The following is a 27916-nucleotide window of genomic DNA, read 5'->3' as shown; positions in this document are numbered from 1 at the left end:
TTGGCGTGTTACCTGTTTCGTGCGCTTACTCATGACAACTTGAAGGAGATGAAAAACAGTTAGAAAAGCTCGCGCAACGATTTCAGTACATTTTGTGTTTCCGTTATTTGTGGCAATAGCACCACGGCTAGTAGCTGTGCTGCAATCCGTATAAACGAGCAACAAACAAACATAGTATACATACAAAGTGTTAGGAATTGTACGAGCGACGACGACGACGACGACGCTGCTACTATAACTATTACATACAGAGGTGCGAGGTGTGCAATCAGAAGCTAAAAAAAATAAAGAAATTAATAAAAAAAAAATAATAATAATTCTTAGTGCTAGTTATTTGCTATTATTTGAGTGTTGGCTAAGCGATATTAATAAAAAAAGATATTTTTGCCATACATACATACACAATCGCGCATATACATAAATACATACATAAGTGAAAACGAAATATTTCAAGCGCAATTTTCTATTTGTGATTTTCTTTTTGTGCGAAAATATTTCTCGCTAAGTCTTCAGGCACATAAATATTTCGCGTAAATAGACGGCTGTGTGTGTGTGTGTGCCAGTAGTTCTAGCTGCATATTTAATGCTATTGAAAGGTTAATTTCATTAACACTGTCTTGTGAAAGCGTCAGTACGCTGTAACGGTTATATACATATGTATGTAAGTATCTATGTGCGCTGCGTTGGAATGCCGTTATGCCACACACCTTCACTGCCACCGAATCGCGTTTGTATTTCGCTGTGTGTGTTCGTCCTCTAAACTCGCTTGAAAAACGCGTACGCGTGCCTGTGTGTGTGTGTGTACACGCTGTTTTGTAACCAAAAACTGTAAAAAATAGAAATTGTGCATTTGCTTTCAAATAAACCACAAAAAATCATGAAAAAATGGAATTTAAAGCCATTGTGTTTTTCGTTGTTAAAAAGTTCTCAATATTTGCTTATAAATTTTTTTTTTAATGCATCTATATGTTTCTTTCAGATTTGTGCAAAGTAATAGATTTTTAATAAACAAGTTACGCTTGAATAACAAAAAAACCATCGACCCATTCCACCCGCAAACACACACATACACATACTAATAGAATGGATATCCTAACTCAAATTCTGAATATGAATGCTGGCGGCGCGTATGGCGGTGGCAAGGCGGGTGGCGCCTTTGATCCCCTCACATTTGCCATGAAACCGCAAGTGGTGATACGCGCTCTATGTTGGGTAAGTTGACAGTTTTGCGCACATTCTGCAGCTTTTGTAGAAATTCATGCACATACAGTTAGTATTTTTTTATATATTTTTCTAAAGTATATACTATGTACTATATACATATATCGTCACCATCATGCATCAGAGGATTTGAAATTGAGTTTTTTATTGCTTACGATTCACTACGTCATACTACAAATATGTTGCATAAAATTGTTTGCTTCCGTCGTCAGGTATAACCGATATATAACCCATATATAACCGTTTTATAACCAAAACTCAAATTTTGTTTTAGTTATTTCGCTTTTCCTTCACTGCAAACTTATGAAAAGTGATGTTACGTTATTTTGCATTTCGAGTGACAATATACAGTTACTATTTTTTATACATTTATGAATATGGTTACACATAACTCGAAGCAAGGTCACACAAAAAATTCTAATTATACTCGTACCACTAGATAGTCATGCAAAAGGATTTGATTTTGACAGTTTCTTCTATTTCTTCACACAAACCAAATTTCTGACTTTCAAACTCTACTAAAAAATATTTATATAATTAGTCAATTAAAAAGTCCCCAACCAACATATTTTTTAGGCAAAACTCTTTTTTATTTAACATACTTCCCTACAAGGTTGATGACTGATTATAGCGACCCTCAAACTTAGTTTTTAATATGTCATTTTAAAAATTTTGTTTCACAAAATTAAAATTTTTCACGCTAAATACATTTTTAATCAAGATCTAGTTTCAAAAAATTAAAATTATAATAAAATATTTGTTTTTAAGACAACATGAAGCAAAAATTTGTCACAAAAACGTTCAAATAAATAAATAAAAAATTTTCGCTGCATACTTTTAGGCGATAAATTTCAAAAATGTGGCTAATAAATGAAAAAGTAATTTTATAAAGTTTAGAAACTGTTATTATTTTAATATAAAATACTATTTAATATGTTATTTTCAAATTTTTGTTTCAGAAAATTAGCTTTTTTTCCGCTAAGAACATTTTTGTGCAAGTTTTTGTTTCAGAAAATTGAAATATTTCACGCAAAATACATTTTTAATCAGGATTTCGTTTCAAAAAATTAAAATTATAATAAAATATTTGTTTTTAAGACAACATGAAGCAAAAATTTGTCGCCAAAACGTTCAAATAAATAAATATAAATTTTCCGCTGCATAATTTTAGGCGATAAATTTCAAAAATGTGGCTAATAAATGAAAAAGTAATTTTATAAAGTTTAGAAACTGTTATTTTTTTAATATAAAATACTATTTAATATGTTATTTTCAAATTTTTGTTTCAGAAAATTAGCTTTTTTTCCGCTAAGAACATTTTTGTGCAAGTTTTTGTTTCAGAAAATTGAAATATTTCACGCAAAATACATTTTTAATCAGGATTTCGTTTCAAAAAATTAAAAATTTGTCACCAAAACGTTCAAATAAATAAATATACGTTTTTCGCTGCATACTTTTAGGCGATAAATTTCAAAAATGTGGCTAATAAATGCAAAAGTAATTTTATAAAGTTTAGAAACTGTTATTTTTTTTAATATAAAATACTATTTAATAGTTATTTTCAAATTTTTCTTTCAGAAAATTATTGTTTTTTCCGCTAAGAACATTTTTGTGCAAGTTTTTGTTTCAGAAAATTAAAATTTTTCTCGCTTAACACTGATACACTGATTATAGCGACCCTCTTACTTTTCAATACCAGTTTTGTTGTATGATTTGACCTCTGCTGCAAAATAGGCCTTAGTGTCGGCGATCATCTATGCATGCGATGAAAATTTCTTCACAGCGAGCATTCTATTGAGATCTGAGAACAGGAGATAGTCGCTGGAGGCCAGATCTGGAGAATATGGTGAATGCGGAGAAATTCGAAGTCCAGTTCATGGGTTTTTGCCATCGTTTACATTGACTTGTGACACGGTGCATTGTCTTGGTGAAAGAACACAGGGGTTCCCCTGAGAAAGAATGCGCCCACGTTGGCAGGTTAACTCCTTACAGGATCATCTAAAGTGACAAATACGCATTTTAGTTAAAACCTTGACTTAGAACTTGAACGAAAGAAAAAACTGAAAATTGGATTTTGGCAGACATTTTTACAAAGAAAAGAAAATTTCAGTTTTTTCAAATTGTTGTTGTCGAAAAAAAGTTCTTCAACCCAGTCTTTAAGAATTGTATCTCAAAGACCTGTGTAAAGTTTTATAAAGATCAGTGGAGTAGTTCTCGTAGCTCTCTTGCCAACCGACTTCAAAAACACAATTTCGAGAAAAAGGCGTTCAAAGACGGCGCACTTAGCCTAGCTAGCCTTGAGCGCACAAGTTCTCAAGGCTGTATCTCCGAAAGTATTACTCGGATTAACTTGAATGAATTTACGACAATATTGTAGAGGTCTTGTAGAATTTAAAAAAATAAAAAAATATCGATTTTTTTTTGAAACCCGTAAACCCATGTAACCCGTTAAAACACTTATTTTTCAAGGTAGTCAATAAAAATTTTTCCATACATATCGATAAATACAGCCACCATAACCTTGCCAGCCTGCTTCTGTGTTTTTCTACACTTTGGAGCGGGTCCATCATGTGCATTCCATTCGAATGACTGTCGATTCAACTTCGCTGTGAAATGATGGTGCCATGTTTCATCCATTGTCACATATTGACGCAAAAACTCCGGTTTATTACGCTTGCACATCTCCAAACCCTACGGATGATTCGGAATCATCAACTCGTCGTAGTTTTTGGTCAAAAAGTGAGCTCGAGCGGCAACCACTTTGCACAGAGTTTCCTCATACCCAAATATTCGTGAATGATATGATGTACATGTTCAGTTGTTATCTTTATAGACCATGTTATCTTGAACGACTTCAGTTTATGGACATCCAAAATTATTTTAGGGATCTTTTTAGCTTTTTCGTCGGTAACAACCTCTTTTGAGCGTCCACTGCGTTCACTGTCTTCGTTGCTCATTTCATCCCGTCTAAACTTAGCATACCAATCCTTGATGGTTCGTTTTCCTTGTTCAAATCCCAAATAATAGTGATCAACCCAAAACTTGTCTTTAAAAATATTTTTTTCTTCCAAAAAGCAATGCTTTATTAACAGACAAAAATCCTTTTAATCTAGTTTTGTAAACTAACACAAGTTGCTTCACCTAAAATGTAGAATAGTCGAAAAATGTCAACTTATTTTTTTATATTTATAATGAACTTTAATGAACCAAATATGTACCACTAGAAACATTATTCCATCAGTGTAAAACTTTTTTTGGTTTCTCGGCGAAAAACTGCGTCAAGTAATTTGCATAGGCTTCTCTTGAAGCCAGCTTTACTCCACTAAGGAAGTTCTGCATTGACCGAAACAATTGGTAGTCCGATGGTGTAAAGTCAGGACTATATGCTGGAAAGCTTCCCAGCCAAGCTCTCCCAGTTTTTGCCGAGTCATCAAAGAAGTGTGTGGTCTAACGTTGTCCTGATGGAAGTCGAAGCCCTTCCTGTTGATCAGTTCTCGACGTTTTTTCGATTGCTTGCTTCAATCTCATCCATTTTTGACAGTAAAATGTAGAATCAATCGTTCGACTAGGCTGGAGCAGCTCATAGTGGATGATTCCTTTCCAATCCCACCAAAGACTCAGCATAACCTTGCGAGGTGTCAGTCCTGGCTTCGCGACCATTATTTGAGCGCACATTATTGTCGTATTTGATCCACTTTTCGTCTCCTGTTACCATTCCCTCCAGAAATGGTTCGATTTTATTTCATTTCAATAAAGAATCGAAGATGTTAATTCGATTCATTAAATTTTTCACAGACAATTCATATAGTAGCCAAATATCGAGCTTCTTTCTGTAGCAAGTCTTTTTTAAATGGTTCAAAACCATTTGATGATGAACGTTAAGTTCCTAATACCATGTTCAGACCGAAAATTTAAAAGATTAGATTATATTTAAGCATTTCATAACCCAACAGTGTTCTCACTGCCGTTAGAAAGATCAAAAAACAGCTGTTATTGTCATTCAAGAATTCACGTCGCTTAATATTTATCAAAAGAAAAGATTGTTATATAGTATTTTGAAATAAAAAGACGGCTTTTTTTAGATTGCGCAAAATCAGAGTCGCACAGAGAGATTTAGCGTGGATCAATTTCAAATCATTTCAATGAAGTGATTTGGAACTGTCATTTTTGTATGGCGAAATCTTGATAAATTTTTAAGATTAGTGGGATAATCCATTCAACAGCCGAAATCGTGTGATTAGGTGTCGGTCTGAACATGGTATTATTGATATCATGACTGCTTATGTGACGGTCCTGGTCAAGCTTTTCCATAATTTCATCGACTTTTTCAACGATAGGTCGACCAGAGCGAGGTGCATTTTTCACATCAAAATTTCCAGAAGGGAAGCGAGCGAGCCATTGTTGTGCTACACGAACTGATGCAGCATAGTCTCTGTAAACTTTACAAATTTCATTGGTGGCTTGCGTGGCATTCTTCCCTTTTTTATACAAAAATTTCAAAATCTGGCGAATTTCTTCATTATTTTCACTCATTTTTGAACAGCTGTAACTTTTTTTCAACTTCGCCGAATTTATTTATTTTTGTTAAATGAAGCTTAAAATCTCATCTTTTCAACGCTATTTGGTATAACACAATGTGTTTGGTAGCACTGGAGATATACGACTGCAACGACATCTATTGACAATATACGAAAAGACTTTTTCGACTACACATATTTTGGAGTATCTAAACTATAGAATTAAAAAAAAATTTACTAGAATACCGGCTTACTTATACTTGCATATCAACTTTCCTTACGTTACATATCAGCGTTTTCCACTTCATTTTTATAGCTCCCTAAAGTAATCGCCGCTTGGTTAACACATTTCCGGTAGTTTGGGACGCTTGTGACATTTCTGTGTTAACAACTTGCCATACAAATCAGGCGCAAGAGCATGTGCTTCAGATTTTTTTGCGTTTGTGGTAATTAACACGAATCATAATAATAGCACGCACGCTTATTTACCGTTACGCGAGTTAGTGTGCTGATAATTATAGTCGCTGTGAACTCGTCTTTGTGTGATAATGTTGAGTTCTGTGAGGAGAAGTACATGAAACTTGGTTATACATGAAAATATGACAATGTTATGCAGTTAAATTAAAATATTTCAATTTTTATATATTTTTCAGAATTTTTTATATTGAATTTACATTTTTTTATATTTTTTTAGCTGTTATTTTTTTCTATTTTAATTAGCAAATTGCTTCAATATTCCACTGCTTTCGCAATAGCTGGAATTTCGTGTGAGAACTATTTACTGAAGCGTATAAAACTAGAAAAAATTCCACAAACTTTCACATTTCAAAAATTTACCCTTTTTCATGTCCCACATAAATATATTATATATTCGTCACTTGATTGCTGGCAATATGATTTGTGTAGAGTGTGACTTTGATATTCATATTGTCAGCGTGACAACATTGTATACACATTTATATACATATGTACAACGCCTACCTATATGGTATCCTACATATACTTAGGAGTATATGTATTATATATACATATGCATATAATACCTTCCATACTCTATGCAAGTACCTATAGTCGAGTCCCCAGTGCATTGATTGTCATTCGATTTTTTGCTCACGTCAGTGCTGTCACTACATTGCTATGTCCTGCCAACAGATTGCCAATGTTAGTGTAAGTTACTTAGACTGGCTGTCACGTCATATATAAGTATGTAGACCCACATTTCCACCTTCCTTACATTACATATCAGTGTTTTCCACTTCACCTTTATAGGTCCTTTGTAATGTCAGATGGACGTTTATTATTAATATGAGCTGAAGTTTACTTGATATCCAATTCTGATACTTCATGCATTCCCTTGAACTGCGAAGCTCATAGATATCTAAGCCGAGTTCTAGATAGGGTCCGACATAAGAGGAAGAGATGTTCCAGCGTCTCTCTCATGCCTACTTCGCTGCACTTTCTACATGTGTCTACGTTACTAATGCCCATACGGCAGTGTGAAGCAAGTAAGCCAGTAAATAAGCTAACAAGCGTTCTGTCTTTTCGTGACCGCATGACTAGAAAGCTTGCGTTTTTCCTTCTGCTTCATTGCACTTGATCTTGGCGATCCTTCATGCCACACATTCCATCTCATCCTGATCCGTTTGTCAGCTTTCTCGGAAATTTCATTGCGTATCGTTTTTAGCGACCTGCGTGTTTCCTGAACGTTGCTACTTGTATTTCGTTCGCCAGAACGCCTTTGTGGCCTGGAATTCAGTATACATATATGCAGCACTATACCTACTGCCTCCCTGCTTCTAAGGACATTCTTTGACGCAATGCAATGTGAGATTATTGCTTCAATTGACGCTTCGCTATTTAAGTATACATATACTAGTATTCTTTATATCGTTTTCTGTGTTAATAGCTATCACTGCAGCTTTTCTGACCGCAAAGATTTCTACCTGAAAGTTGCAGGATTATTTCGACAGCTTGAAGCTTCACCTGCGATCTAGCTCCCCGCAATAGATCCAAACGTCCACTCCATCAGCACTTTTTGATCCATCCGTGTGGATGTTGAAAGTTCCTCTAATGGGTTGCATGTGCTTGCACCATTCATCCTCTTTTAGCGTCAAACCTTCTCTCCCAGAACAAGTATAAGGGTTTGCGGTTTATTTTATACACCAACATCTTGCCTATCGAGCTATGTCCGAAGGTTTTTGTGGAAAATCCAACCAACTCCGCCAATCTTGCAGCTGATTTTGTTGTCGAGCTTTCTTCTATAATGTCAATCGGCGGTTAGTGGTGACTAGCTTTAGTAAACTGTTTCAGAATAATTCTTTCCAATAGGTGCTACTTCGGACTGAATAGAGAATTGAGAAGTAAAGTCCTCTCTTGACGAACAAAGACCAAATTCTACAAGTCACTCATCATCCCCGTTTTGCCATGTGGTACAGAGGCATGGACCATGACAACATCTCGAAGAGGTTCTGCGGAATATTTATGGTCCTTTGCGCATTGGCATCGGCAAATATCGCAGTCAATGGAACGGTGAGCTGAACGCATAGTAAGTAGAGATTTCAACAAACTAAAGCCTACTAACTTTAAAAAAAAAATCTGGTATTTTAAGGTGAGAATTTTGATTGAAAATAGGTTTTTTCTATATAAAGTCAAAATAAGGAGAAAAAATAAATGTTTTAAATAAAAGTAGTTGTCTGAAATTTTCACATAAATTCTTCGGTTATGTGAAAGAGGTGTGTGTAGAAATGTTATAGATCATTTTATTGCCTAAAACTTTGGCATATAACTTTTCTCTATAGCACTCCCAGTTTTGCGGGAAGTCGAGATTAGATAAGACTTTTAAAAATTCAACCACGCACCTTCTCTTCCTCTTCCCGACCTCAGTTCTTATGGTTAATGATGATGTACTAAATAAATTTTGGTTAATGATTTGGGTATAAAGCGTGTCAATGCCAGATTCGTAGCAAAAAAATTTGCAAAACTGTGTCGAGTAGAAGTCGAAAAAGCGATGACAACATAGCTGAAGACACTGCGTATTCATCAATTACTGGTGACAAGACAATCTAGTGAATATTGTTCCAAAAATTAGCCGAAACCGGAACGACTAAAAATTCGGTAAAGACCATTCCAGCCAAGGCTTATAACAAGTGTATGGTAAATTGGAATATTTGTTCGCATGTTTGTAGGGACTCTGGTGGCTATTTTGAAGGCGATTACAAGGATTTGTATTAAATCCTGTGAAAATATAGTTTTTTTTTTTGTTAAGCACGGGTCAAATTTGATCTCGTTCAAAATTAGCCTCTACGTAAGGTCTACGAAGCGTACGTTTCTACTGGATTGGTACAAAGGAAAGAGGCTGTTAGTTGACTAGGCAAAGAGGTGGTTTTCGATGGTGTTGTTGTTTTAATGTTTTAATAAAGGATTAACTAAGTTTTCCTCAACGTCATCCAACGGAAGATCCAAGAAACCTGCTGTTTCGACTTCGTTGGACCAAAGGGAGAGGGTTGTCAGATGGCTGGGTTTGGTGGGGAATGCAAAGTGGTGGCCAGTGTATAATGGTTATGTCGGGGTCTAATGGATAGGTAGGATTTTAGTCTGTTATAGCATCCCGAATGAAAGCCAGAATTCAGAACGAAGCTTTGCAAGGGTCACTCTCGTTTCTCGCGGCAACTCGAGCTCTTCGTCTGCAAGGTTTCTTGTTTTCGTTATGCGAGGGTTCCTTACGTGGATGTATACGTCATGGAATGTGATTACATAATTTGAAATTGACAAAATGTTTCATTTGTATAATAGAGTCATACATAATAAGAACTTCACATTAATTATATATGAAAATGGAAATTTGTGTGGTCAATACTGTTTTCCAATATGCAGGGAAAAAATATTCATACATACATATACATATGTATTTATGCATATGATAAATATATATTTACATATATATACATAAGCATATAGTACTGTATATAAGTATGAGGCCACACAAATCACTTGATGTCCTTCTGCAGCACGCCTCTTCGTTCATCCGCCCGCACAAGACCATACAAGGCCATCTAATGCACAACATTTGCCTTTGTCATTAGTTTCGCTTCACTCACGGCGAATTTCAAAAAGTAAAAAAACAAAACTGCATATGTATGTATATATAATTATATATATATCTCAGTAAGAAAGCTTGCCACAGTCCACTACCCAAAATGCCACCCATTATGGGGTATGATTATGACACGTAGGCGTCAGTTGTGCATTGCCTCATAGCCAACAGTTTACAAAGTTTTGCTTTTGCTGTTTTTATTGTTGTAATTACATAAGTCCCATGTTGGCAGTAGTTTACATATTTCAATTTCTTTGTTGTTGACAAGCTATTCTGTCCAAGTCCATACATTTTTGTATATACACATACATACACACAGGGTCCGGCACTCGAAGGGTAATTAAAAAAGCCATAAATTCGGTTTGGAAAATTACTTTTATTTATTTTAAAGTAAAATATGTGTGAAAATAATCATAAATTCAGGACTAATTCACTTTTGCTCGATATGACGGTCCAAAAACGAATCGCAAGCTGCCCGAATGTGACTTGCCGGTATTTTGGCCTACTCATGGACAACGGCTTTCTTCAGCATCTCGAGACCGGTGTATTTTTTACTTCGGACCTAGCTCTCCAAAAGAGAATAATCCATTGGATTCGCATCTGGTGAATTCGAGAGCCGTTGTGTGGTCGTAATGAAGTTCGAAACTTTGTTTTTCAGCCATTCTTGGTTCACTCACGCTTTGTGAGACGGTGCTGAGTCTTGTTGAAACGTCCATGGATTGCGACCGAAATGTTTGTTTGCCCACGGCTTCAAAGCAGCCTCCAGAACACTTTCCCGATAATATGTTGCATTTACACAGACGCCAGGCTCGATGAAAACAATTGGAGAGCGCCACAGCGCAGTCACCATAGCTGCGGCCTAAACCATTATTTGTGGCTGGTGCTACCTCCTGGTGGCCAACCGATGACTTAGATTCTCGTATGAACGATCGGTCAAGTAAACCCTATCGTTTTGAGAGTTTACGAATTGCTCAGTTGGAAAAATTTTTTCGTCAGAAAACACAATGTTCGGAATTCGATCGAAGTCTTACTTGTTGCTGCTTCGGTGTGAGATCATGGGCCTTTTGGAACTTGTAAGGCTTGACCATGAGCTCATTTTTCAATATGCGTCGGATGCTGCGGTCGGATATTTTCAGTTCTTTAGCCATTTGATTGGCACTTCGTCGTGGATTTCGCTCAAGTCGCTTCTTCACTTTCTGAACCATCTCACGTGACGATGCATTCTTTTGATGATCACCTCCATGGCGTTTTGCGATGCTACCAGTATCATTGTAACGAGTGATGGTGCGATAAACAAAAACTTTATTCACATTAAGATGTTTGAGCTCACGAACAATTGCTGGCTGTGATTTTCCAGCTAAATATAAAGCAATCACACTATTACGTTTGAATTCCATCGTTGATCACTTTTTTTTGCGTTCACTTTTGACAAAACGCTTTTGTACACTGGTGAACAATACTCCGAACTGTCATTCAGCAAATTTATAAACAGCTGATTCCCGTGCGACAGCTGGACGAACGGTCTGAAGTTGGCCGGACCTTGTATGTTTTGCAGTATACATAATTCAAATATTGAAGAGCTTTTCTCTTTAATTACTTTTGTTGCTGTTAGTTGGATGCTTTTACTACTGTGCTTTAGCTTTCTTTTATGCTTCTTCTATTGCACTTTTATTACTTTAGTTTCAGTTATTTAGTAGGAAAAATACTCACCACTTGCTTCAGCATTAACTTTTAATTGAACTCAAAAACAGTTGGTCCGGCAGCCTTGCCAACGTTGTGATAGGCGGTTGCTATCGGAAACCCCCACTAGCTCCTGTCAACTTCACTCACTATTTATTTAACTAACATGCCTTCGCAAACTTGGCCTTGACGGCAGCAAGCGGCAGAAAGGAAAGTGAATTTCTTTTTTCAATTTAAACTAGGTCAGTGTGGGCCACTTTCCCACATCTGTGCTATTAAATGTTGATTCATTGCGTTGGTTTGTGGTGTGTGTCGTGTATTGGCGCCACAGCTGTCATTCTGTCTGTCACACCATATGTTGTGGGTGGTCATGTGCATATTCCTGGTGCTGAAATCAAAGAGCAATTCATTATTTTTATTATAATTATTGTTAGTATTTCTAACGGTTGCTCACTTTCCGTCTATTTGCACGAGTAGCGCAATATGGATTCTTATAGCCTGAAAGAAAAGGGTGGAGAACATATAAAGTATATAATGTATCAATGATCAGAGTGACGAGCTGAGTGGATTTAGCCATGACCGACTGTAAATAAGCAATATAGTCTCTCACTGTAATTGGTACAATCTATGAAGAATTTCTTTAGATCAGACAACTATAGCATATAGAACGGTGATCCATTTCGTGGTTCACTTATTCTTTAAAGAAAAAACACAGAAGCCTCAAATTTAATGGGCAAAGTTTATTATCATTTGCAAGAACATTCTTTGACATTTATTTTGTTTTTAATTTTCTTTTTTAAATGTTGGTCCATCCAGTGAGTTCAATTATCGATGACTCGTTCGATCATTAACGGTCACCACTAACGGTTTCGTTTTCACTTTGATTTTTGAAGAAATATTGATCGATAATTCCAACGGCCCACAAACCAAACCAATCGTTGTTTCTCTCTGGACGAAATGGCAGCTCTTGAATCTCTTCCGGTTGCTCTTCGTCTCAAATGCGATAATCTTGCTAGTTTACTTACCCATTGAGAAAAAAATGGACCTCATCGCTTTTTAGTCCAAAGAGTCGGAACTTCTTGGAACTTCTCAAGAGCCCATAGAGCGAAGCGTTGTCGCTTGGGAAGGTTGAGAGGCTTTAGTTTTTGTAAAAGTTGACTGCTACTGAAAAAAGTACCTCTACTTGGATCAACCGTTATAAAAAATGCACCTGCGAAGGCATCATAACTACGGTGGAGACGAAGTTAAAGTCCGCAAACACAAATTAAGTGAAGAAATCTAGAATGAAGAGCTCATTTGATATAAACATACATTACTCTGTGACGTCATTTCTTTGCAAGTAGTATACAAGTTTGACAGTTTCTTGATATTTCCTTTTTTTGAAAATTTTGTATAAAAAAGGGAAGAATGCCACGCAAGTCATCAATGAAATTTGTGTAGTTTACGGTAGTGATGCTGTATCAGTTCGTATAGCACAACAATGGTTCGCTCGCTTTCGTTCTGGAAATTTCTAAATTTTGATTTACACTGATGAAATAATGTCTCTAGCGGCAAAATGGCAAAAATTGTTCGAACAAAATGGTACATATTTTTTTAATATTTATTATTATAAATAAAAAAATAAGTTGAAGTTTGTTTAGAAATACGAAAAGACTTTTTCGACTAACCAATATACGTATACAATATATGTACATACATACATATATAATCATTTATCCATATTCATGTACATTTATGAATGTATGTATATTTAGTTATGTATATTTATAACAAATGTATTACAAATGTGCTTAATCTTGTTATAATTTTTTTTATTTGTGTATCTTGTCTATTTACGCAAGTGCAATCGATTATTTAGACAATTCAGAGTATTTGACACTGGTTTGGGAGCTTGCGCTTGTGTCGTCAACAAGCAGAATGATAATTTAATATTAATTGATGTGATAAATGAAATGCAGCAAGGACATAGCATGTACAGCAGACAAATGTTACGGCTTTTTGGGTGGTTGAATACACACATGCATAAGCACCTACAACGTACATATGAAATTAATATCTTTGTTTTTTGTGTTATTTTAAGGGGGTACTCTCATGTGAACGCATACATTTTACCACTTTTTAGGAAATTTTTTTTTAAGCGACAACAAAATTCAATCATTTTCATTTTTTAATATATTTTTATTTGTATTTTGAAATGTACAAAATTTTGTTTTTTAATTGTTTACATTTTTAATATATTTTTTTTTAAATCAAAGTAGTCCCCAACAAAAAAAAATAGTTCTCTGGTCATGGTGATAGCGGCTGTTCATGTTGTCTGAAATAAAAAAATCGAATGGATTATTATTCAGTAGTTCTGCGGCTATCGTCCCTACCAAATATAATCAATTTCATAAAAAAAAAATGTTGAACTTCAAAAAAAGTTACGAAAATCTTGTTTTCTTTTCGTTGAAAATCGTTAAAAAAAAATGAAAATATTTTCGAAAGTAAACAATTCTGATAGGGACGACAACTATAAATTAGTAGAAGAGCATATGTAAATTTTAAAGCAATCGGTTGAATAGTTTTTTTTGTAGGACCATGACAGTTTCAGAAAATGATGATTCGAGAAAAATGCGTTTAAAGTTTACCGATGCAAACAATAGAAACTTAGCAGCTGCAGACTTGTCATAGCGCCTGGTAGACAGTCGCCTACGACACGTCGGCGACTATGAGCTGTAACTTATCAAATACTATGAATTTCGGTCTGAATTTTTCACAGCATGTTTTCAATAGGCTTTACTGTCAAAAATCGATTTTTCGAAGTGATTACATGAGAATACCCCCTTAAATACAATAAAATATTTTTAATTTTATTTTTTTTGGATTCTTTTTTATTTCAAAAAGTAATTTTTTTTGAGAGTTTTATAAAAAAATTATACTTACATATGTACTACTATGAGCAAGAGTTAGTAAGACTTTATTCATATTTTTAAAATTCGTAATTTATTCTTTAAAATCCAAAACGCCCCCCTCAAAGTATGCCCCCTTCCCATAACCCCCGCAATACCTTTATGCAAACGTTGTTTTCAATCCTCGAAACACTTGTTAAAGTCAATTTCCGGAATAGCCTTCAATGCTCGTGGCGATTCACTTTTAATATGCTCTATTGACTGAAAACGGTTTCCCCGGAGCGGTCGTTTGAGTTTGCAGAATAACCAGAAGTCACGCGAAGCTAAATCAGACGAATATGGTGGTTGCGGCACGACATTGGTTGAAAATTTGGCGAAAACCTCACGAATCATCAACGCAGTACCGTCGCATACATTATTGTGGTGCAAAATCCAGAGTTGGCGACCCACAATTCCGGCCTCTTTTCACGAACAGCTTCACGCAAACGACGCATAACACTCAAATAGTATTCCTTGTAGTCAGTTTTGTCAGTCGGAAGAAATTCGGAGTACACCACACCTCGATAATCGAAGAAAACTGTCAACATAACCTTAATTTTCGATCTGCTTTGATGTGGTTTCCTCGGCTTCGGCTCACCTTTACCACGGTATTCGGCCGATTAATCGTCCTTTTTCGGGTCGTAAGCGTAGAACCAACAATCATTGCCAGTAATAATACATTCCAAGGCATCCTGGTAGTCAGAAAGCATTGTTTGAGAGACGTCAATGCGATGCAGTTTTTCGAAAACATTTATTGATTTTGGAATCAACGGTGCTTTCTCTTAAGCCTAAATGATCTTTCAAAATGGGTTTCTCTGATCCTTCCGATATTCCAACGATCCCAGTAAAATCGTTGACTGTTAATCGCCGATTCTCAATCAATCACCAATTCCTTTATTTTATTGAAGTATGATAATCAGTTTTTGTTGATGGTTCGTCGTCGCCGCGTTCTCGACCCTCTTTGTATAATTTCTACCAAACAAAAATACGCTTAATTGTCCCGGGCCTAACAGCGTAGATTAGCGATTTCACAGAACGCCACAAAAAATAGTACAGTGGTGCTAAATCGAATGATCTTCGAGACCTTGCCACAGACCCCGACGAGAGTTAATGTGCCCACCCAAAGTTTCATTCTATAAATTGATTGCCTTTTTGATCATGTAGTTAGAACCAAAGGTCATCCACATCAATATCCTCCAATTAGGATACGAAAAAGTCACAAATCATGGCTCTATATCCTTCCCCTTCGACTGTTACTTATTATGGCTTCGTTTTTGTAGAAATGTGCACCGATGATTCCCTTTTACCGAAGCGCACAATTTTATTATTCACCTACCATTTAACCAAAAGTGAGTTTCATGGCTGAAAAAATGTTTTTGTGAAAATCGGAATCGGTGTCCATCTTGGTTTGGGACCATTCAACGAACGTGTGTCGCGCTTAATGGTCGTTCAGCTTAATTCGTACACGAGTTGGATTTCGTTAGCCCACGAAACAAGATCCCTTTGCAAAATCTTCCATAAAGTGAATGGGCACAGCTCCAATTGTTGCGAGCGATGGGGTTGGTCTTATTCGAGTCTTCTTTGATACTATGTTTCACAACAGCAATAGCGTCTTGGGTGCGCACTGTACGGCCTGTTGATCCTTGGTTGCTTGAATTACCAAGGCGATTATATTAACATTGGTTCTATAATAAATTTGCACGATTTGCAAACGTTGTTCCGGAATAAGTCCATTTTTTTTATAAAATGGCAAAAAACTGCTTATAAATCAAGTAACGACTATCAAAAAGACAAATTCCGAAAAAATAATGTCTCATTTATATTCGAAAAATGGAATTTATTGTCAAAAAAATAACAATTCTTGAAAAAATTAGTAACGAATTAAGTAAAATATATTTCATATAAACCCACACGTCTAAAAATCACCCGTTACTTACTTTCACAAAGACAGTTATTAACATTTCTATTGGTTTCGTAGACCCGACTGTCATGGAACGGCGCTCAAAACCACTATTTTTGTATGATCTCAATTATAATTGCTAAAAAGACTTCTGGAAAAATTTATTTTCCAAAATGTAGAAAAATAAGGGAACATGCACAAGTATTCATACACACCGGGTAAAATATAAAAATGCATTAATACACATGTATAACCGAAAGGAAGTACAGTCATATATATGTATGTACATATATTTACCGTCTTATGTTGGCCTCTATTTTGAATATGTTTCCTGGTACTACTGCTCATTGTTCGCATTCACTTTTTATGCTAATGCATTTGTATTCTTTATGTCTTTTCTGTTTTTTTTTTTGTTTCCTTGCCAACCGCTTTCAAATATCCAATAATGGCATACCATGACTCGCCTTATAGCAATAATCGCCGCACGAGCACTTTCTGCAGTTATTTCCCAGACACATATACATACATAGCTTTAGTAGTAGTTCTCAAACATATTACATATCTCTGACTTGTTTCCTTTCCTTTGCCATGCTTTACTTCCTACTACTTATTGCAGCGAACATGTCTAAATAGCAGCAAAAATAAGTAGAGCAGAAGATTTTTTGCGACATTCCTCCATTACTCTGCGTCGCATTACAATGGCGATAAGAATGGAGGCGACAACGCTGGTTTTGCCGACAACAAGCGGAAGAGCGAATAGCCATTGTGTGGGCATTGGACAATGCGTAAGGCGAGAGAAGTGGTGGTGGTGAATGAAAAAAAAGTGACGTAAAAATGAAGGCAGCTGGCGCTTGGTGTATGTATGTGGGGGCACTTCACTTGACAGCTTGGTTAGTGGGCGTGTAGCACATGAGGCCGAGCAGGGCAATAAGTAGTTACAAGTACATAGATTTAAGTATGTGGCTGTATGATTTTTTATTGTGGCTTATAATAGGTTGTTTTTTTAGGGGTATAGAAGTATTAGACTAAATACTGTTCTGCCGTTCAAATTTTTCATCCCTTTTTTTTAACTCAGTCAGTCGTAATGGTTTGACTCGGGATTCTATGCTAAAAATCAGTTCAGTTGGAAAATGCTTACGGTGATTCAGTTTTATCAAAAACACAAGCCTACGAGTGGTACAAAGTATTCAAAGACCAGACGATCGAGAGATCGTTGAAGACATGCCTCATTCTGGACGAGCTTCGAGAGTGAAGGATATGGTGCTTGAAAATCGACAAGGACAAGTGAGAGGGAGATGGCAAGAAACCTCGCGAGTTCGTTCGAAAGATTTTGGTGAATATTTTGGGTACGAAAAGCATTTTTGCTCGACTCGTCCTAATAAAGTTGAATTTTTTCAAAATGAGTACCGTAAACAGGTCTCCTTGGACATGCTTGATCGTGCGAATTCCGATCCCACATACATGAAGAGCAGTATAACTGCCTAAAAGAGATGGATTTATGAGTTTGGCATGCCAACAGGTCAACAATCATCGGAATGAAGGGGGAAAAACGAGCAGAAACCAATAAAACCACGTTAAAGCCGCTAAAAAATCATGGTGTTGCTTATTGTTTTTTTTTTATATACATAGTTTGGTGCGTCATGAATTTATTCCGGCGGGACAGATGGTCAATAAGGAGTTCGATTTGGTCGTATTGAGGCCTGAGAACATTCGTCGATAAAGACCGGAATTGTGGAAGAACAAGTCAAGGATTTTACACGATGAGAAGCACCATCGCATTGAGCCACGATTGTGACCGAACTTAAGGCCATAAGTGCAATGAATACCATCGATCAACCACCATATTTCCCAGATTTGGCTCCGTGTGATTTTTTCCTGTTACCAAAACTGAAATTGCTGTTGCCGTGGAGCCCGTTTTCAGTCTATCGAAAATACTTGTACATAGCAAAATTCGCTGAAAGAGCTGAATGCCATCCCAAAAAGTACTTATGAAAAATGTTTCGAGGATTGGAAAAATCGTTGGAATATGTGTATTAAATCTGGTGGGGATTACTTTGAAGGCGACGAAATAAATATTCATGAATAATTAAATATTTTGTTTTTTATTAACAATTTCCGGGTACCATGTACTATACATATCAAACAAGTGTTTTTTTTTAAGAGTTGTCTTGAAAGTCTTATACCTTTATAAAGTTTGAAACATCTAAAAAAATACCTTATCATACATATAGTAGGAAATTGTGCCTAAAGCTCTTAACTGTTTATATTTAGCGATTTCTACGTACTCGTGGCGGTATAAAGAAAGCCCGTGAAATTGTTTGGTACGTGAAAATTCATTATTATGTCTATTGATGCTTTGATTGCGGTGGCACTTGATCACGGTTGATAACATTGAGTATACGTTGGAGACTTGAGCAAACATATGATTGTTATCGTATCAGCTTACGAAGCGAGATTATTCTTTGCTTGGTTGTCTGCTCTTTAATTAAAAGTGGCGCCTGAAAGATACTAGTATTCCGCGTTCTATTATCATTTCGATTACCATCTAGCGAAGGTTGGAACTTTTATAATCTTACAATGCAGAGACTACCTTAAATTGTTGTTTGATGCCGTGTTTGGGCAGTTATGTAATCATTTGTTATATGTGGCAATGTAAGGGATTTTGTAGTTGCAGAAGCATTAAAAATATTTGCTAATGCGAACGAATACTACAGAATTGACGGTCCAGAACCGGATATCAATCCAGATACGTTCCGGTTAAGTAGAAATTTGAAATAATTAAAATGATGTTTCAAAAAACAAAATTCAAATACAGTCACCTGTATTTTCAATTAAATATAACATTTCCACTGTCGAAAAGTTAGAATATATCATATTTATTATGTATTTACGAAGTTGGAGCGGTGATCTGCTATTCACAGTAAAAACAGTCTGCCGGACCAATGCAGTATATGGATTTCAAACAGAGGACTTTGCTTTGTGAAAGCCGCGGAGCTGACCACTAATGCATCAGCACGAAATATCAGAGTCAACATGTACGTAGAAAGTCAAGCAGCAATCAAGGCAATCAAGGCTTCAACTTGGTTTTACACAGCGACCAGAAGTGTCTTGAAATGCAGGCAGCAGTGGAGAGTGTCGCCAGAAGCAAGCGAATTCACATCAACTGCGGGTCAGGGCACAAATGCAATCCGAAGCATTGAGATAATGAACGAGATAAAAAAGAGTGGTGTACGGCTGTTACTGGTTACAGTCTTGTGGAGGCATACGCCTGTAAAATGGGACTGACAAATCGAGACGACTACGGAATTTTCTTCTTGGAAAGAGTATCTTGCAACTCTTGTGCAATTGTAACGCATTGGCAAGATTTTTTTTCTTTTCGAAGGGGGAATTTTTCAAAGATACCCTCAGTCCAAGACAGCATGCAGGATTCATACTGCCCGCTAAGGGTACACCTCTTTCGGGACCACGCTCAGTATGAATTATCATACCATGCTGAACTTGCGTAACAGTACACCGACGTACTAAACCCTAACTCCGACTACAGTTAACTGATTCTACGGGACTGCTGTTAAGCATTTCTTCGCAAAACCAGGCTCAGCCAAGATTAGCTTTTCATTGGCACCCTTCTGAACTACTCTTTTCTACTTCTCCTTTTCTTGCTACTTTGTTGCCTTTTGTTTTTTTTCAGTTCCTGGAGAGCAATTGCGGATCAATTCTTCACTTTATTCCACACGACGTATCATGTGGCGCACTATATTCCCTGGAGTCACACGTTTGTTGGTAATAATTTCTAAGTCATTCCTCTCTACTTCGAATTTCGGACAGTAAAAGAAAATATGCTGCGCGTTTTCGCTGTCATCACGGCAGGAACATTCTGTTCCAGTTTCACCGTTCTTTCTCTCCACCCATGCTTTCACTTTTCTGATTAGTTTATACGTCCGCCTTCCATTTTCTGCCATGCCCCAGCGCCTCTGCCACTCACATATATTTTCCTGCCTTTCCTCGTTTCGCTCTGCTGTTGTAAGACGTCTTCCAACGCTTCTTGATTTTTCATAGACTCTTTTGAGCTCTAATGCCATTATGTTCGGTGAAATGATACCCGCTATGATTCCAGCTACCTCGTGCGACACCATGCGGAATTCACAAATAACTCTAATTGCATTAAGTCGCGTCAGAGATCCTGCTTTCTTGCAGTATGTCTTATTTTGTACTGCTGGTCTCCATATGGGCGCCGCGTACATTACCTCCGACTGACTGACTTTCGCCAAGCACTTCGCCAGCGAGCAAACGCTTGCCATGGCTTGGATCTGCTCAAATTAGCGTCAAGCATCCTAAAGGATGCCTACTCCTCATAGACTTCCTAACGAAACTCTAACTGGTAACGCAAAGGATCAAAAGTAGTCTGTGCGTAGCGATTACGCGATTATAGCCGAGTTAACAACAGCGCGCCAGTCGTTTCTTCTTTTCGCTACGTGGCGCCAATTGGATATTCCAAGCGAAGTCAGGTCCTTCTCCACTTGGTCCTTCCAACGGAGGGGAGGTCTTCCTCTTCCTTTGTTTCCCCCGGCGGGTACTGCGTCGAATACTTTCAGAGCTGGAGTGTTTTCATCCATCCGGACAACATGACCTAGCCAGCGTAGCCGCTGTCTTTTAATTCGCTGAACTATTTCAATGTCGTCGTATATCTCGTACAGCTCATCGTTCCATCGAATGCGATATTCGCCGTGGCCAATACGCAAAGGACCATAAATCTTTCGCAGAATCGCTCGAAAACTCGTAACGTCGACTCATCGGTTGTTGTCATCGCCCAAGCCTCTGCACCATATAGCAGGACGGGAATTATGAGCGACTTATAGAGTTTAGCTTTTTGATGTTCGTCGAGAGAGGGCTTTACTTTTCAATTGCCTACTCAGTCCGAAGTAGCACCTGTTGGCAAGAGCAATCCTGCGTTGGATTTCCAGGCTGACATTGTTGGTGGTGTTTATGCTGGTTCCTAAATATACGAAATTACCTACAACTTCAAAGTTATGACTGTTAACAGTGACGTGAGAGCCAAGTCCCAAGTACGACGACTGTTTGTTTGATGACAGGAGATATTTCGTTTTGCCCTCGTACACTGCCAGACCCATTTTCTGTGCTTCCTTGTCCAGCCTGGAGAAAGCAGAACTAACGGCGCGGGTGTTGAGGCCGATGATATCAATATCATCCATACTATATAGTTGCTGCAAGAAATGCACCTGTGAAGGGTATTGAGCTTCTGTGCAGTCAAAGTTCACGTATTTCCTATTTTTCGCCCCTGAAGAAACTTCGTCCGTATAGCTCATAGTTGATTTACTCGTAATTGCAATAAGTTTTAATTTTTTCTTGGAATCTTGACGCTATGAAGTGTGCACGTACCAATTCTACTATGGAAATTTATATTGCATTTGAGCATAATAAAAATAAATTTTCATGACTTCAATTGGATTGCATGAAATGCCGAGTTGAGTGTTTGTGTTGTGTGCGGTCGCTAGGGAAATGGGTCAAGGTGCTACATGACAGGAATAGTCAATATTCAATAGTTGTTTCAGCACGGACAACCGAGCGTATGGCATTTGGTTGCCACTTGTGAAGGTAATAGTTTTCAGAGTGTGCGTAAGGCATATATATATATATGTATATAATATATGTATATATACATATTTATATAATATTTTTTTAAATTAAATATATATGTACATATATGTATATGTATATCAACAGCTTTACTAAAGAAATAAATATTGCTAAATTCTAGACTTAAAACCTCTTGAAAATACTAATTATATTATCTCTCCTATACATTGTTGCTGTAATCGGCTCAATTGAAATGATTAACCTTATTATACCAAACATACGTATCTACAGTGCGTCGTGAAAGTAATGAACTCAATTTTCAGGGTTAATTAATTTCGCAAAGTCACATTACTTTTTCAATCTGTTAACATTATACACACTTAATGAGAATTTTTAATTGAAAATTCATTCAGGCGGCGCTTACATAATAATTATCACGTACCATCTAACGCTTTTCTATACACAGTCATTCACACACACAAACACCCACATACCTACAATACAAGCAGTATTTCTCTATTCTCTATGCTCAATTTTCATTTTACTTTCAGCTCTTTTCCATCGTTGTCTTTGGCTGCATTTCATCGGAGGGTTGGCGCACCGACGAGAATGGCAAGGAGGTGTGTCTGTACAATGGCGATGCCATGGCGTGCAAATATGGCAATACAATCGGTGTATTCGGTTTTCTGGCGTCGATGGCCTTCATCGCTGGTGAGTACCTGTTCGAACGTATGTCATCGGTGAAGAGCAGGAAACGTTATGTGATGGCGGATATGGGATTCTCAGGTGAGTGTCAATTGCTGTGACTTCGTTTTGAGAGAAGAGCTCAAACCCGGCATTGTGATTTACAAGTTTGTTAAATTATAATAATTTTAATATTGTATTTTGCTTTTAGCATTCTGGGCCTTCATGTACTTCATTTCGTTTGTGTACTTGTGGTCGCAGTGGTCCTCTGCGCCTATGCCACCAGGTGGTGTTGGCTCTAGTAATATGGAAGCGGCAATATTTTTCTCTTTTTTCTCGATTTTTGTGTGGGTGAGTAAAAGGAAGTTAAATGTAAACAATTTTCCATAGTTTCGTTATATCATTAATTAACTAAAACAAGAAAAAACGTTAACTTCGGCTGCACCGAAGCTAATATACCCTGCACAGGTGCATTTCTTTTAGTAACTATGTGTTCAGTTTGTATGGAAGCTATAGTAATCCGATCTGAACAATTTTTTCGGAGATTATATTATTACCTTAAGCAGTAATCCATGTCAAATTTCGTGAATATACATACCTTTTCAAATGTGAAAGTTTTCCATACAATAACTTGATTCCGATCGTTCAGTTTGTATGGTAGCTATATGCTATAGTTAACCGATCTGAACAATTCCTTATAAGATTACATTGTTGCCTTAGAAAATTATCTATACCAAATTTCGTGAAGATACATGGTCAAATGTGAAAGTTTTCCGTACATGATTCCGATCGTTCAGTTTGTATGGTAGCTATATGTTATAGTGGTCCGATATCGGCAGTTCCGACAAGTGAGCAACTTCTTGAAGAGAAAATAACGTTTGCAAAATTTCAAAACGATATCTTGAAAACTGAGGGACTAGTTCGTATATATACAGACAGACTTTGTAGATCTTCGAAATTTATAAGTGTTCCTAAAGTGTTTAGCAAATGTTTAATGTTTTTCAAGGTCTAGAACTCACATACTATGTATACATAGTCATCTTTGTGAATATCAATACAGATATTAAGTTAAGTATCAGAGAAGATTAGCGAGGTTCGGAGTTGACAAAATTTTAAATACCAGAGAGGGTTGCCGAAGAAGAATTGAGAAAAAGTCGGCAGACGTATTGCAGCGGAGGTCGCCGTACGGCTGAGGGATATTGGGTACATGAAAGAGTTTAAGCAGAGACATTCCGAAAATCTCCTTACAATTTTCTGAAGGCATCTAAGAGTCTACATTTGGTGGTTTTGTCTCTGCTTGCATGCCGTCGAGGGATTTGTGGACGGGACGAAGTCTAAGGAGAAGATGCGTCACGGATGGGTCGAATCGCGGAAGGAAGCTTTACGTCAAGTCTAGTTTTAGGCTAAAGAAAATTCTCACTTTAACCTTCCGAGATTCGACAAATCCGTGAGCGCCTCTTATTGACGTGAAGCTAGTTTAGCTTGAAGCTAACGAATCATTGCAGTCCATTTCAACGCAGAAGGGCCCGCCAAAAAGGTAGCAGACTCTTTTGGGTGCCTGATCATAATGGAATTGCTGGTCACTGCAAAGCCGGTGAGATCGAAAGTGAGCCTTGTCCCGATTACATGGCATAGGAAACGAGCTGAGTCTCCGTTGTCCTCTTGCTTTCAAACGTTGGTTAACAACCAGCTTCTGTATGGCCACAATATCTTACTAGCCTATAGTAGAATGTCGGAGATCCACTGAACTACATGCTCTTAGCAAAGTTCATCTTGCCGCAATGCAGGAGTTCTTAGCGGACATTGTCCAATGAAAATACGTGGAATAAAGTTAAATATCTTGTCGGAACCAAATTGTTAAAGGATTGTGTTGGAGAAAAGCACTTTCTTCTCCACAATTAACCTTTTGAAAGACTGAGATTGATACATTTCGCCAATTATACCTTCGGCGAACTTGGCGAATTAAACGAAATTGATATAGCCGCCTCAACAACATTGAGACAGGCTCAAAGCCCTTTGTCGATTGAGATCGATACTTAGGAGTATTTCGGTATCACAATATACCGACGTTCTTAGTTGGTCAAGTGCAATCCTTACTGGCTTTTGTCACAGGATCGACTTTTTGATTTACATACAAGAAATAAGTTTGTCTCGACATCGGCCTGTTAGTCCCATAACCTTGATCTGAAATAGCTGCTGTCATTGGTAGTTTGTAGCTAGCTTCTATATTAGAATATTTTCTTATCTTACCAAGCTTCCGAGCTTAGTAAATGTCAGTTTGTTACTTCATATTCTTTTATTTATCTACGTTATCATACATTGAAGTTATTTACAAATATACATAGTATAATACTGTTCTTCATTTAGGCACTTTGCGCTTTTCTCGCCTACAAACGTTTCCTGATCGGCGCCGGCGATGAATTCACATCCGCCTTTGAAACGGATCCAGCGAACGTTGTGCATCAGCAAGCATACACAAGCTACTCCATGGACAACGACAATGATCAATACAGTACGTCACCGTTTAGTGGCCAACAACAACAAGGTAGGATATAATTATACTTGTATACATATACATATACGATGGTGGTTCAATAAATATTTAGGCTCACCACTCGAAAGTTACTATCGTATGTTACATTCTCGTAGACGCTAGTCCATCTCCTCATAATAGAAGACCACCGATTGAAGGTTTGCGAAATAGCTGAGACATCTCAACTGAGGATAACAATTGAAACCGTGAGATCACTTGATAGTAGTGCTTGACGCTGTCTCACTGGCACAAACGAGAAACAAAAAAAAAAACTGCTCCACTCTGAAAAAGCTGAAGATTGACGTACCGGTCGAATCTTAGAACTGAGACATTTCAACTGAGGACTATGGACAAAAAAGAAAATAAAAATAGCTCCGCTCCAAAGGAAGCGAAGACTGACCTATCGGTCTATAAAGTGAAAGCCAGACCGAACGTCTACACCAAAAGTGCTTTGCAAAATTTCGTGCCGGCAATTTTGATCTTAAGGGTGCACCACATCTTGGAAGGACTCAAGTGCAAGGATGAAGCAGCTCAAACCACTCCTAAGACCGATAGTCACCAAACAAAGGTTATGTTGTCTATTTGTTGTCCGACAATACCACGATCAATTCTGAAGGGTATTGTGATCAGCTGGACAAATTGAGTGAAGCACCTATTCTTCAGACTTGGTACCTTCGGACTATTACTTGTTCCGGCTACTGCAAAATTTTTTGATAGCAGGACCTTTACCTCAAATCAAGACGTCAATAACCACTTGGACCAGATTTTTACCTGCAGAGATCAAACATTTTATGAGCGTGGAATTAATATCTTGCTCGAAAGATGACAAAAGATATGGGACCCAAATGGAGAATAATTAATTTTAAAAAATGTCTTAAAGAATAAAAAATCGTGTTTAAAGTGCACTAAAAAAATACGAAGTTACTTAGTGAACAATACAGTACTGCTTCGAGTACTGCAATATCGAGATACCAACTGCAGCCAGGTCCTACTGAATCGAAAAATTTCAAAATTGGAGTGTTCTCTTCCATCCGGACAAGATGACCTAGACAGCGCATCAGTGGCCTCTTGATTTGCTGAACTATATATATCTCGTACAGCTCATCGTTCCATCAACTGCGGTACTTGTCGTTGCCAATGCGCAAGAACCATAAATCTTCCGGAAAACTTGTCTCTATAACCTTTCTAAGGTCGACTCCTCAGGTAATGTTATTATCCGTGCCTCCGCACCATAAAGCAGGACGGGAATGATGAGTGACTTGTAGAGTTTGATCTTTATTCGTCAGGAGGGGACTTTTCTTTTCAATTTCCTACTCAGTCTAAAGTAGCACTTGGTGGCAAGACTGATTCTGCCTTGGTTGTCAAGACTGATATTGTTGTTGGTGTTGATGCTGGTTCCAAGATAGACGAAATTATCTACGACTTCAAAGTTATGGCTGTCAACAGTGACGTGCAGGCCAAGTCGGGAGTGCGATGAATGTTTTTTTGATGACAGAAGATATTTCGCCTTGTCCTTGTTCACAACCAGATCCACCTTTGGTTAAATGTATTGAGCTACAAGGAGACCGCGCTGAGCAATAAAACCAAATTATTCCAAATTTTTATTTTGTCGGCTAAATATTTATTGGACCATCCATTTGATGCATATATTTTGATTCATTTTGATGTTTTTTGTTTTTATAAAATAGGTATGGAGCAGCAAGGCATGGAATACCAACAGCCCACCTATTAAAGTCAGCGAGCTAATACTACGTGTACAACATTAGCATTATAATAGGCTAAGATATAATAACGTGTGAGCGCCATTAAAGCTCATGCAATTGGGCATTTGTGAGTTAAGTATGCTTTGCGCTGTACAGATTTAGCAGAACAAAAACAAGTTAATTTTTAAATAAATAAATGAACCGCAAACACCGATAGTAAACATATACAGACATGAATACATAAATACATAATGAAATAGTAACGTAAAATAAATATAAATAAAATAAAAAAATATATAAAAAATATTTGCTAAACGAAAGACAAAAGACAGGTGCTCACAAAAGCCACGAAAAAGCTGTAAAGCTCTGCCCATCACCCAAACAACGCACATTCAGAGATGAAATTAGGCCGCAAGCTTCATTGGTATCTCAGCAAATTTAAATAATTTGTTTCATGAGAAGTGCTATTTTGAGGTTAGCGGAGCTTTGTTAAGGATTCTTGACGTTACTCGTTTTCGAAAGGAAGCCTGTTGGTGCTGAGCTCTCAAAATAATGTGTCAGTCTGAGGTACTTATTGAATTGTGGACCATGAACTTAAAAGCGTTTGTGTATTATAAAATGGCACTACAGTAACTACTTGATTGTTTGAACTATGCATAGGTGGAAGCTACTTTTATTGACTTTGCATTATTTTTATTTTTTTATTAAAAAAATTTTTGCAAAAATAAAAAAAAATTTTTTAGGTTGATATCTAGCTAATTATATATTAAATTCAACAAAAAAAAAAAAAATAAATAAAAAAAGATTAATATTTTTTATTGAATCCTAAAAATATTTGAGCCGAATAAAAATATATTTTTTTAATTCAGAATTAAAAAAAATTTAAAACTTAAAAAAAATATGCATGTATATATTTTTTAATTAAAATATTTTATATTTTTATTCATTTATTAAAAAAATTTAATTAAAAATATATATGTTATTAATTTTTTTATTACATATTTTTGATTAAAAAAAATTTTATTTAAATAAAAAATAAAAAATACATATATATTGTATATTG

At 36.8% G+C, this 27916-nt stretch overlaps 1 protein-coding gene across 3 annotated transcripts; it reads left to right on the top strand.

The window, feature by feature from the left end:
- The first annotated feature begins 26 nt into the window (after window positions 1–26).
- LOC120772865 (synaptogyrin) lies at window positions 27–27593 on the top strand. Of its 3 annotated transcripts, none has more exons than XM_040101694.1 (6): window positions 27–253; window positions 980–1212; window positions 22485–22719; window positions 22829–22968; window positions 24985–25162; window positions 26839–27593. In XM_040101694.1, the coding sequence occupies exons 2-6, from the start codon at window positions 1084–1086 to the stop codon at window positions 26880–26882; spliced, it is 726 nt and encodes a 241-aa protein (XP_039957628.1). In that variant the 5' UTR covers window positions 27–253; window positions 980–1083; the 3' UTR covers window positions 26883–27593. The 3 variants fall into 3 exon arrangements, with proteins under 3 accessions (XP_039957628.1, XP_039957629.1, XP_039957630.1); XM_040101695.1 differs by having other exon boundaries at window positions 27–260; XM_040101696.1 differs by lacking the exon at window positions 27–253 and adding an exon at window positions 483–661.
- Window positions 27594–27916: the final 323 nt, after the last annotated feature.

This window comes from Bactrocera tryoni, chromosome 3 (genome assembly GCF_016617805.1).
Source record: "Bactrocera tryoni isolate S06 chromosome 3, CSIRO_BtryS06_freeze2, whole genome shotgun sequence".
In the NCBI taxonomy this organism is placed as follows: domain Eukaryota; kingdom Metazoa; phylum Arthropoda; class Insecta; order Diptera; family Tephritidae; genus Bactrocera; species Bactrocera tryoni.
The sequence above is the reverse complement of the archived record's forward strand: the minus strand, read 5'-3'. Positions and strand labels throughout refer to the sequence as shown.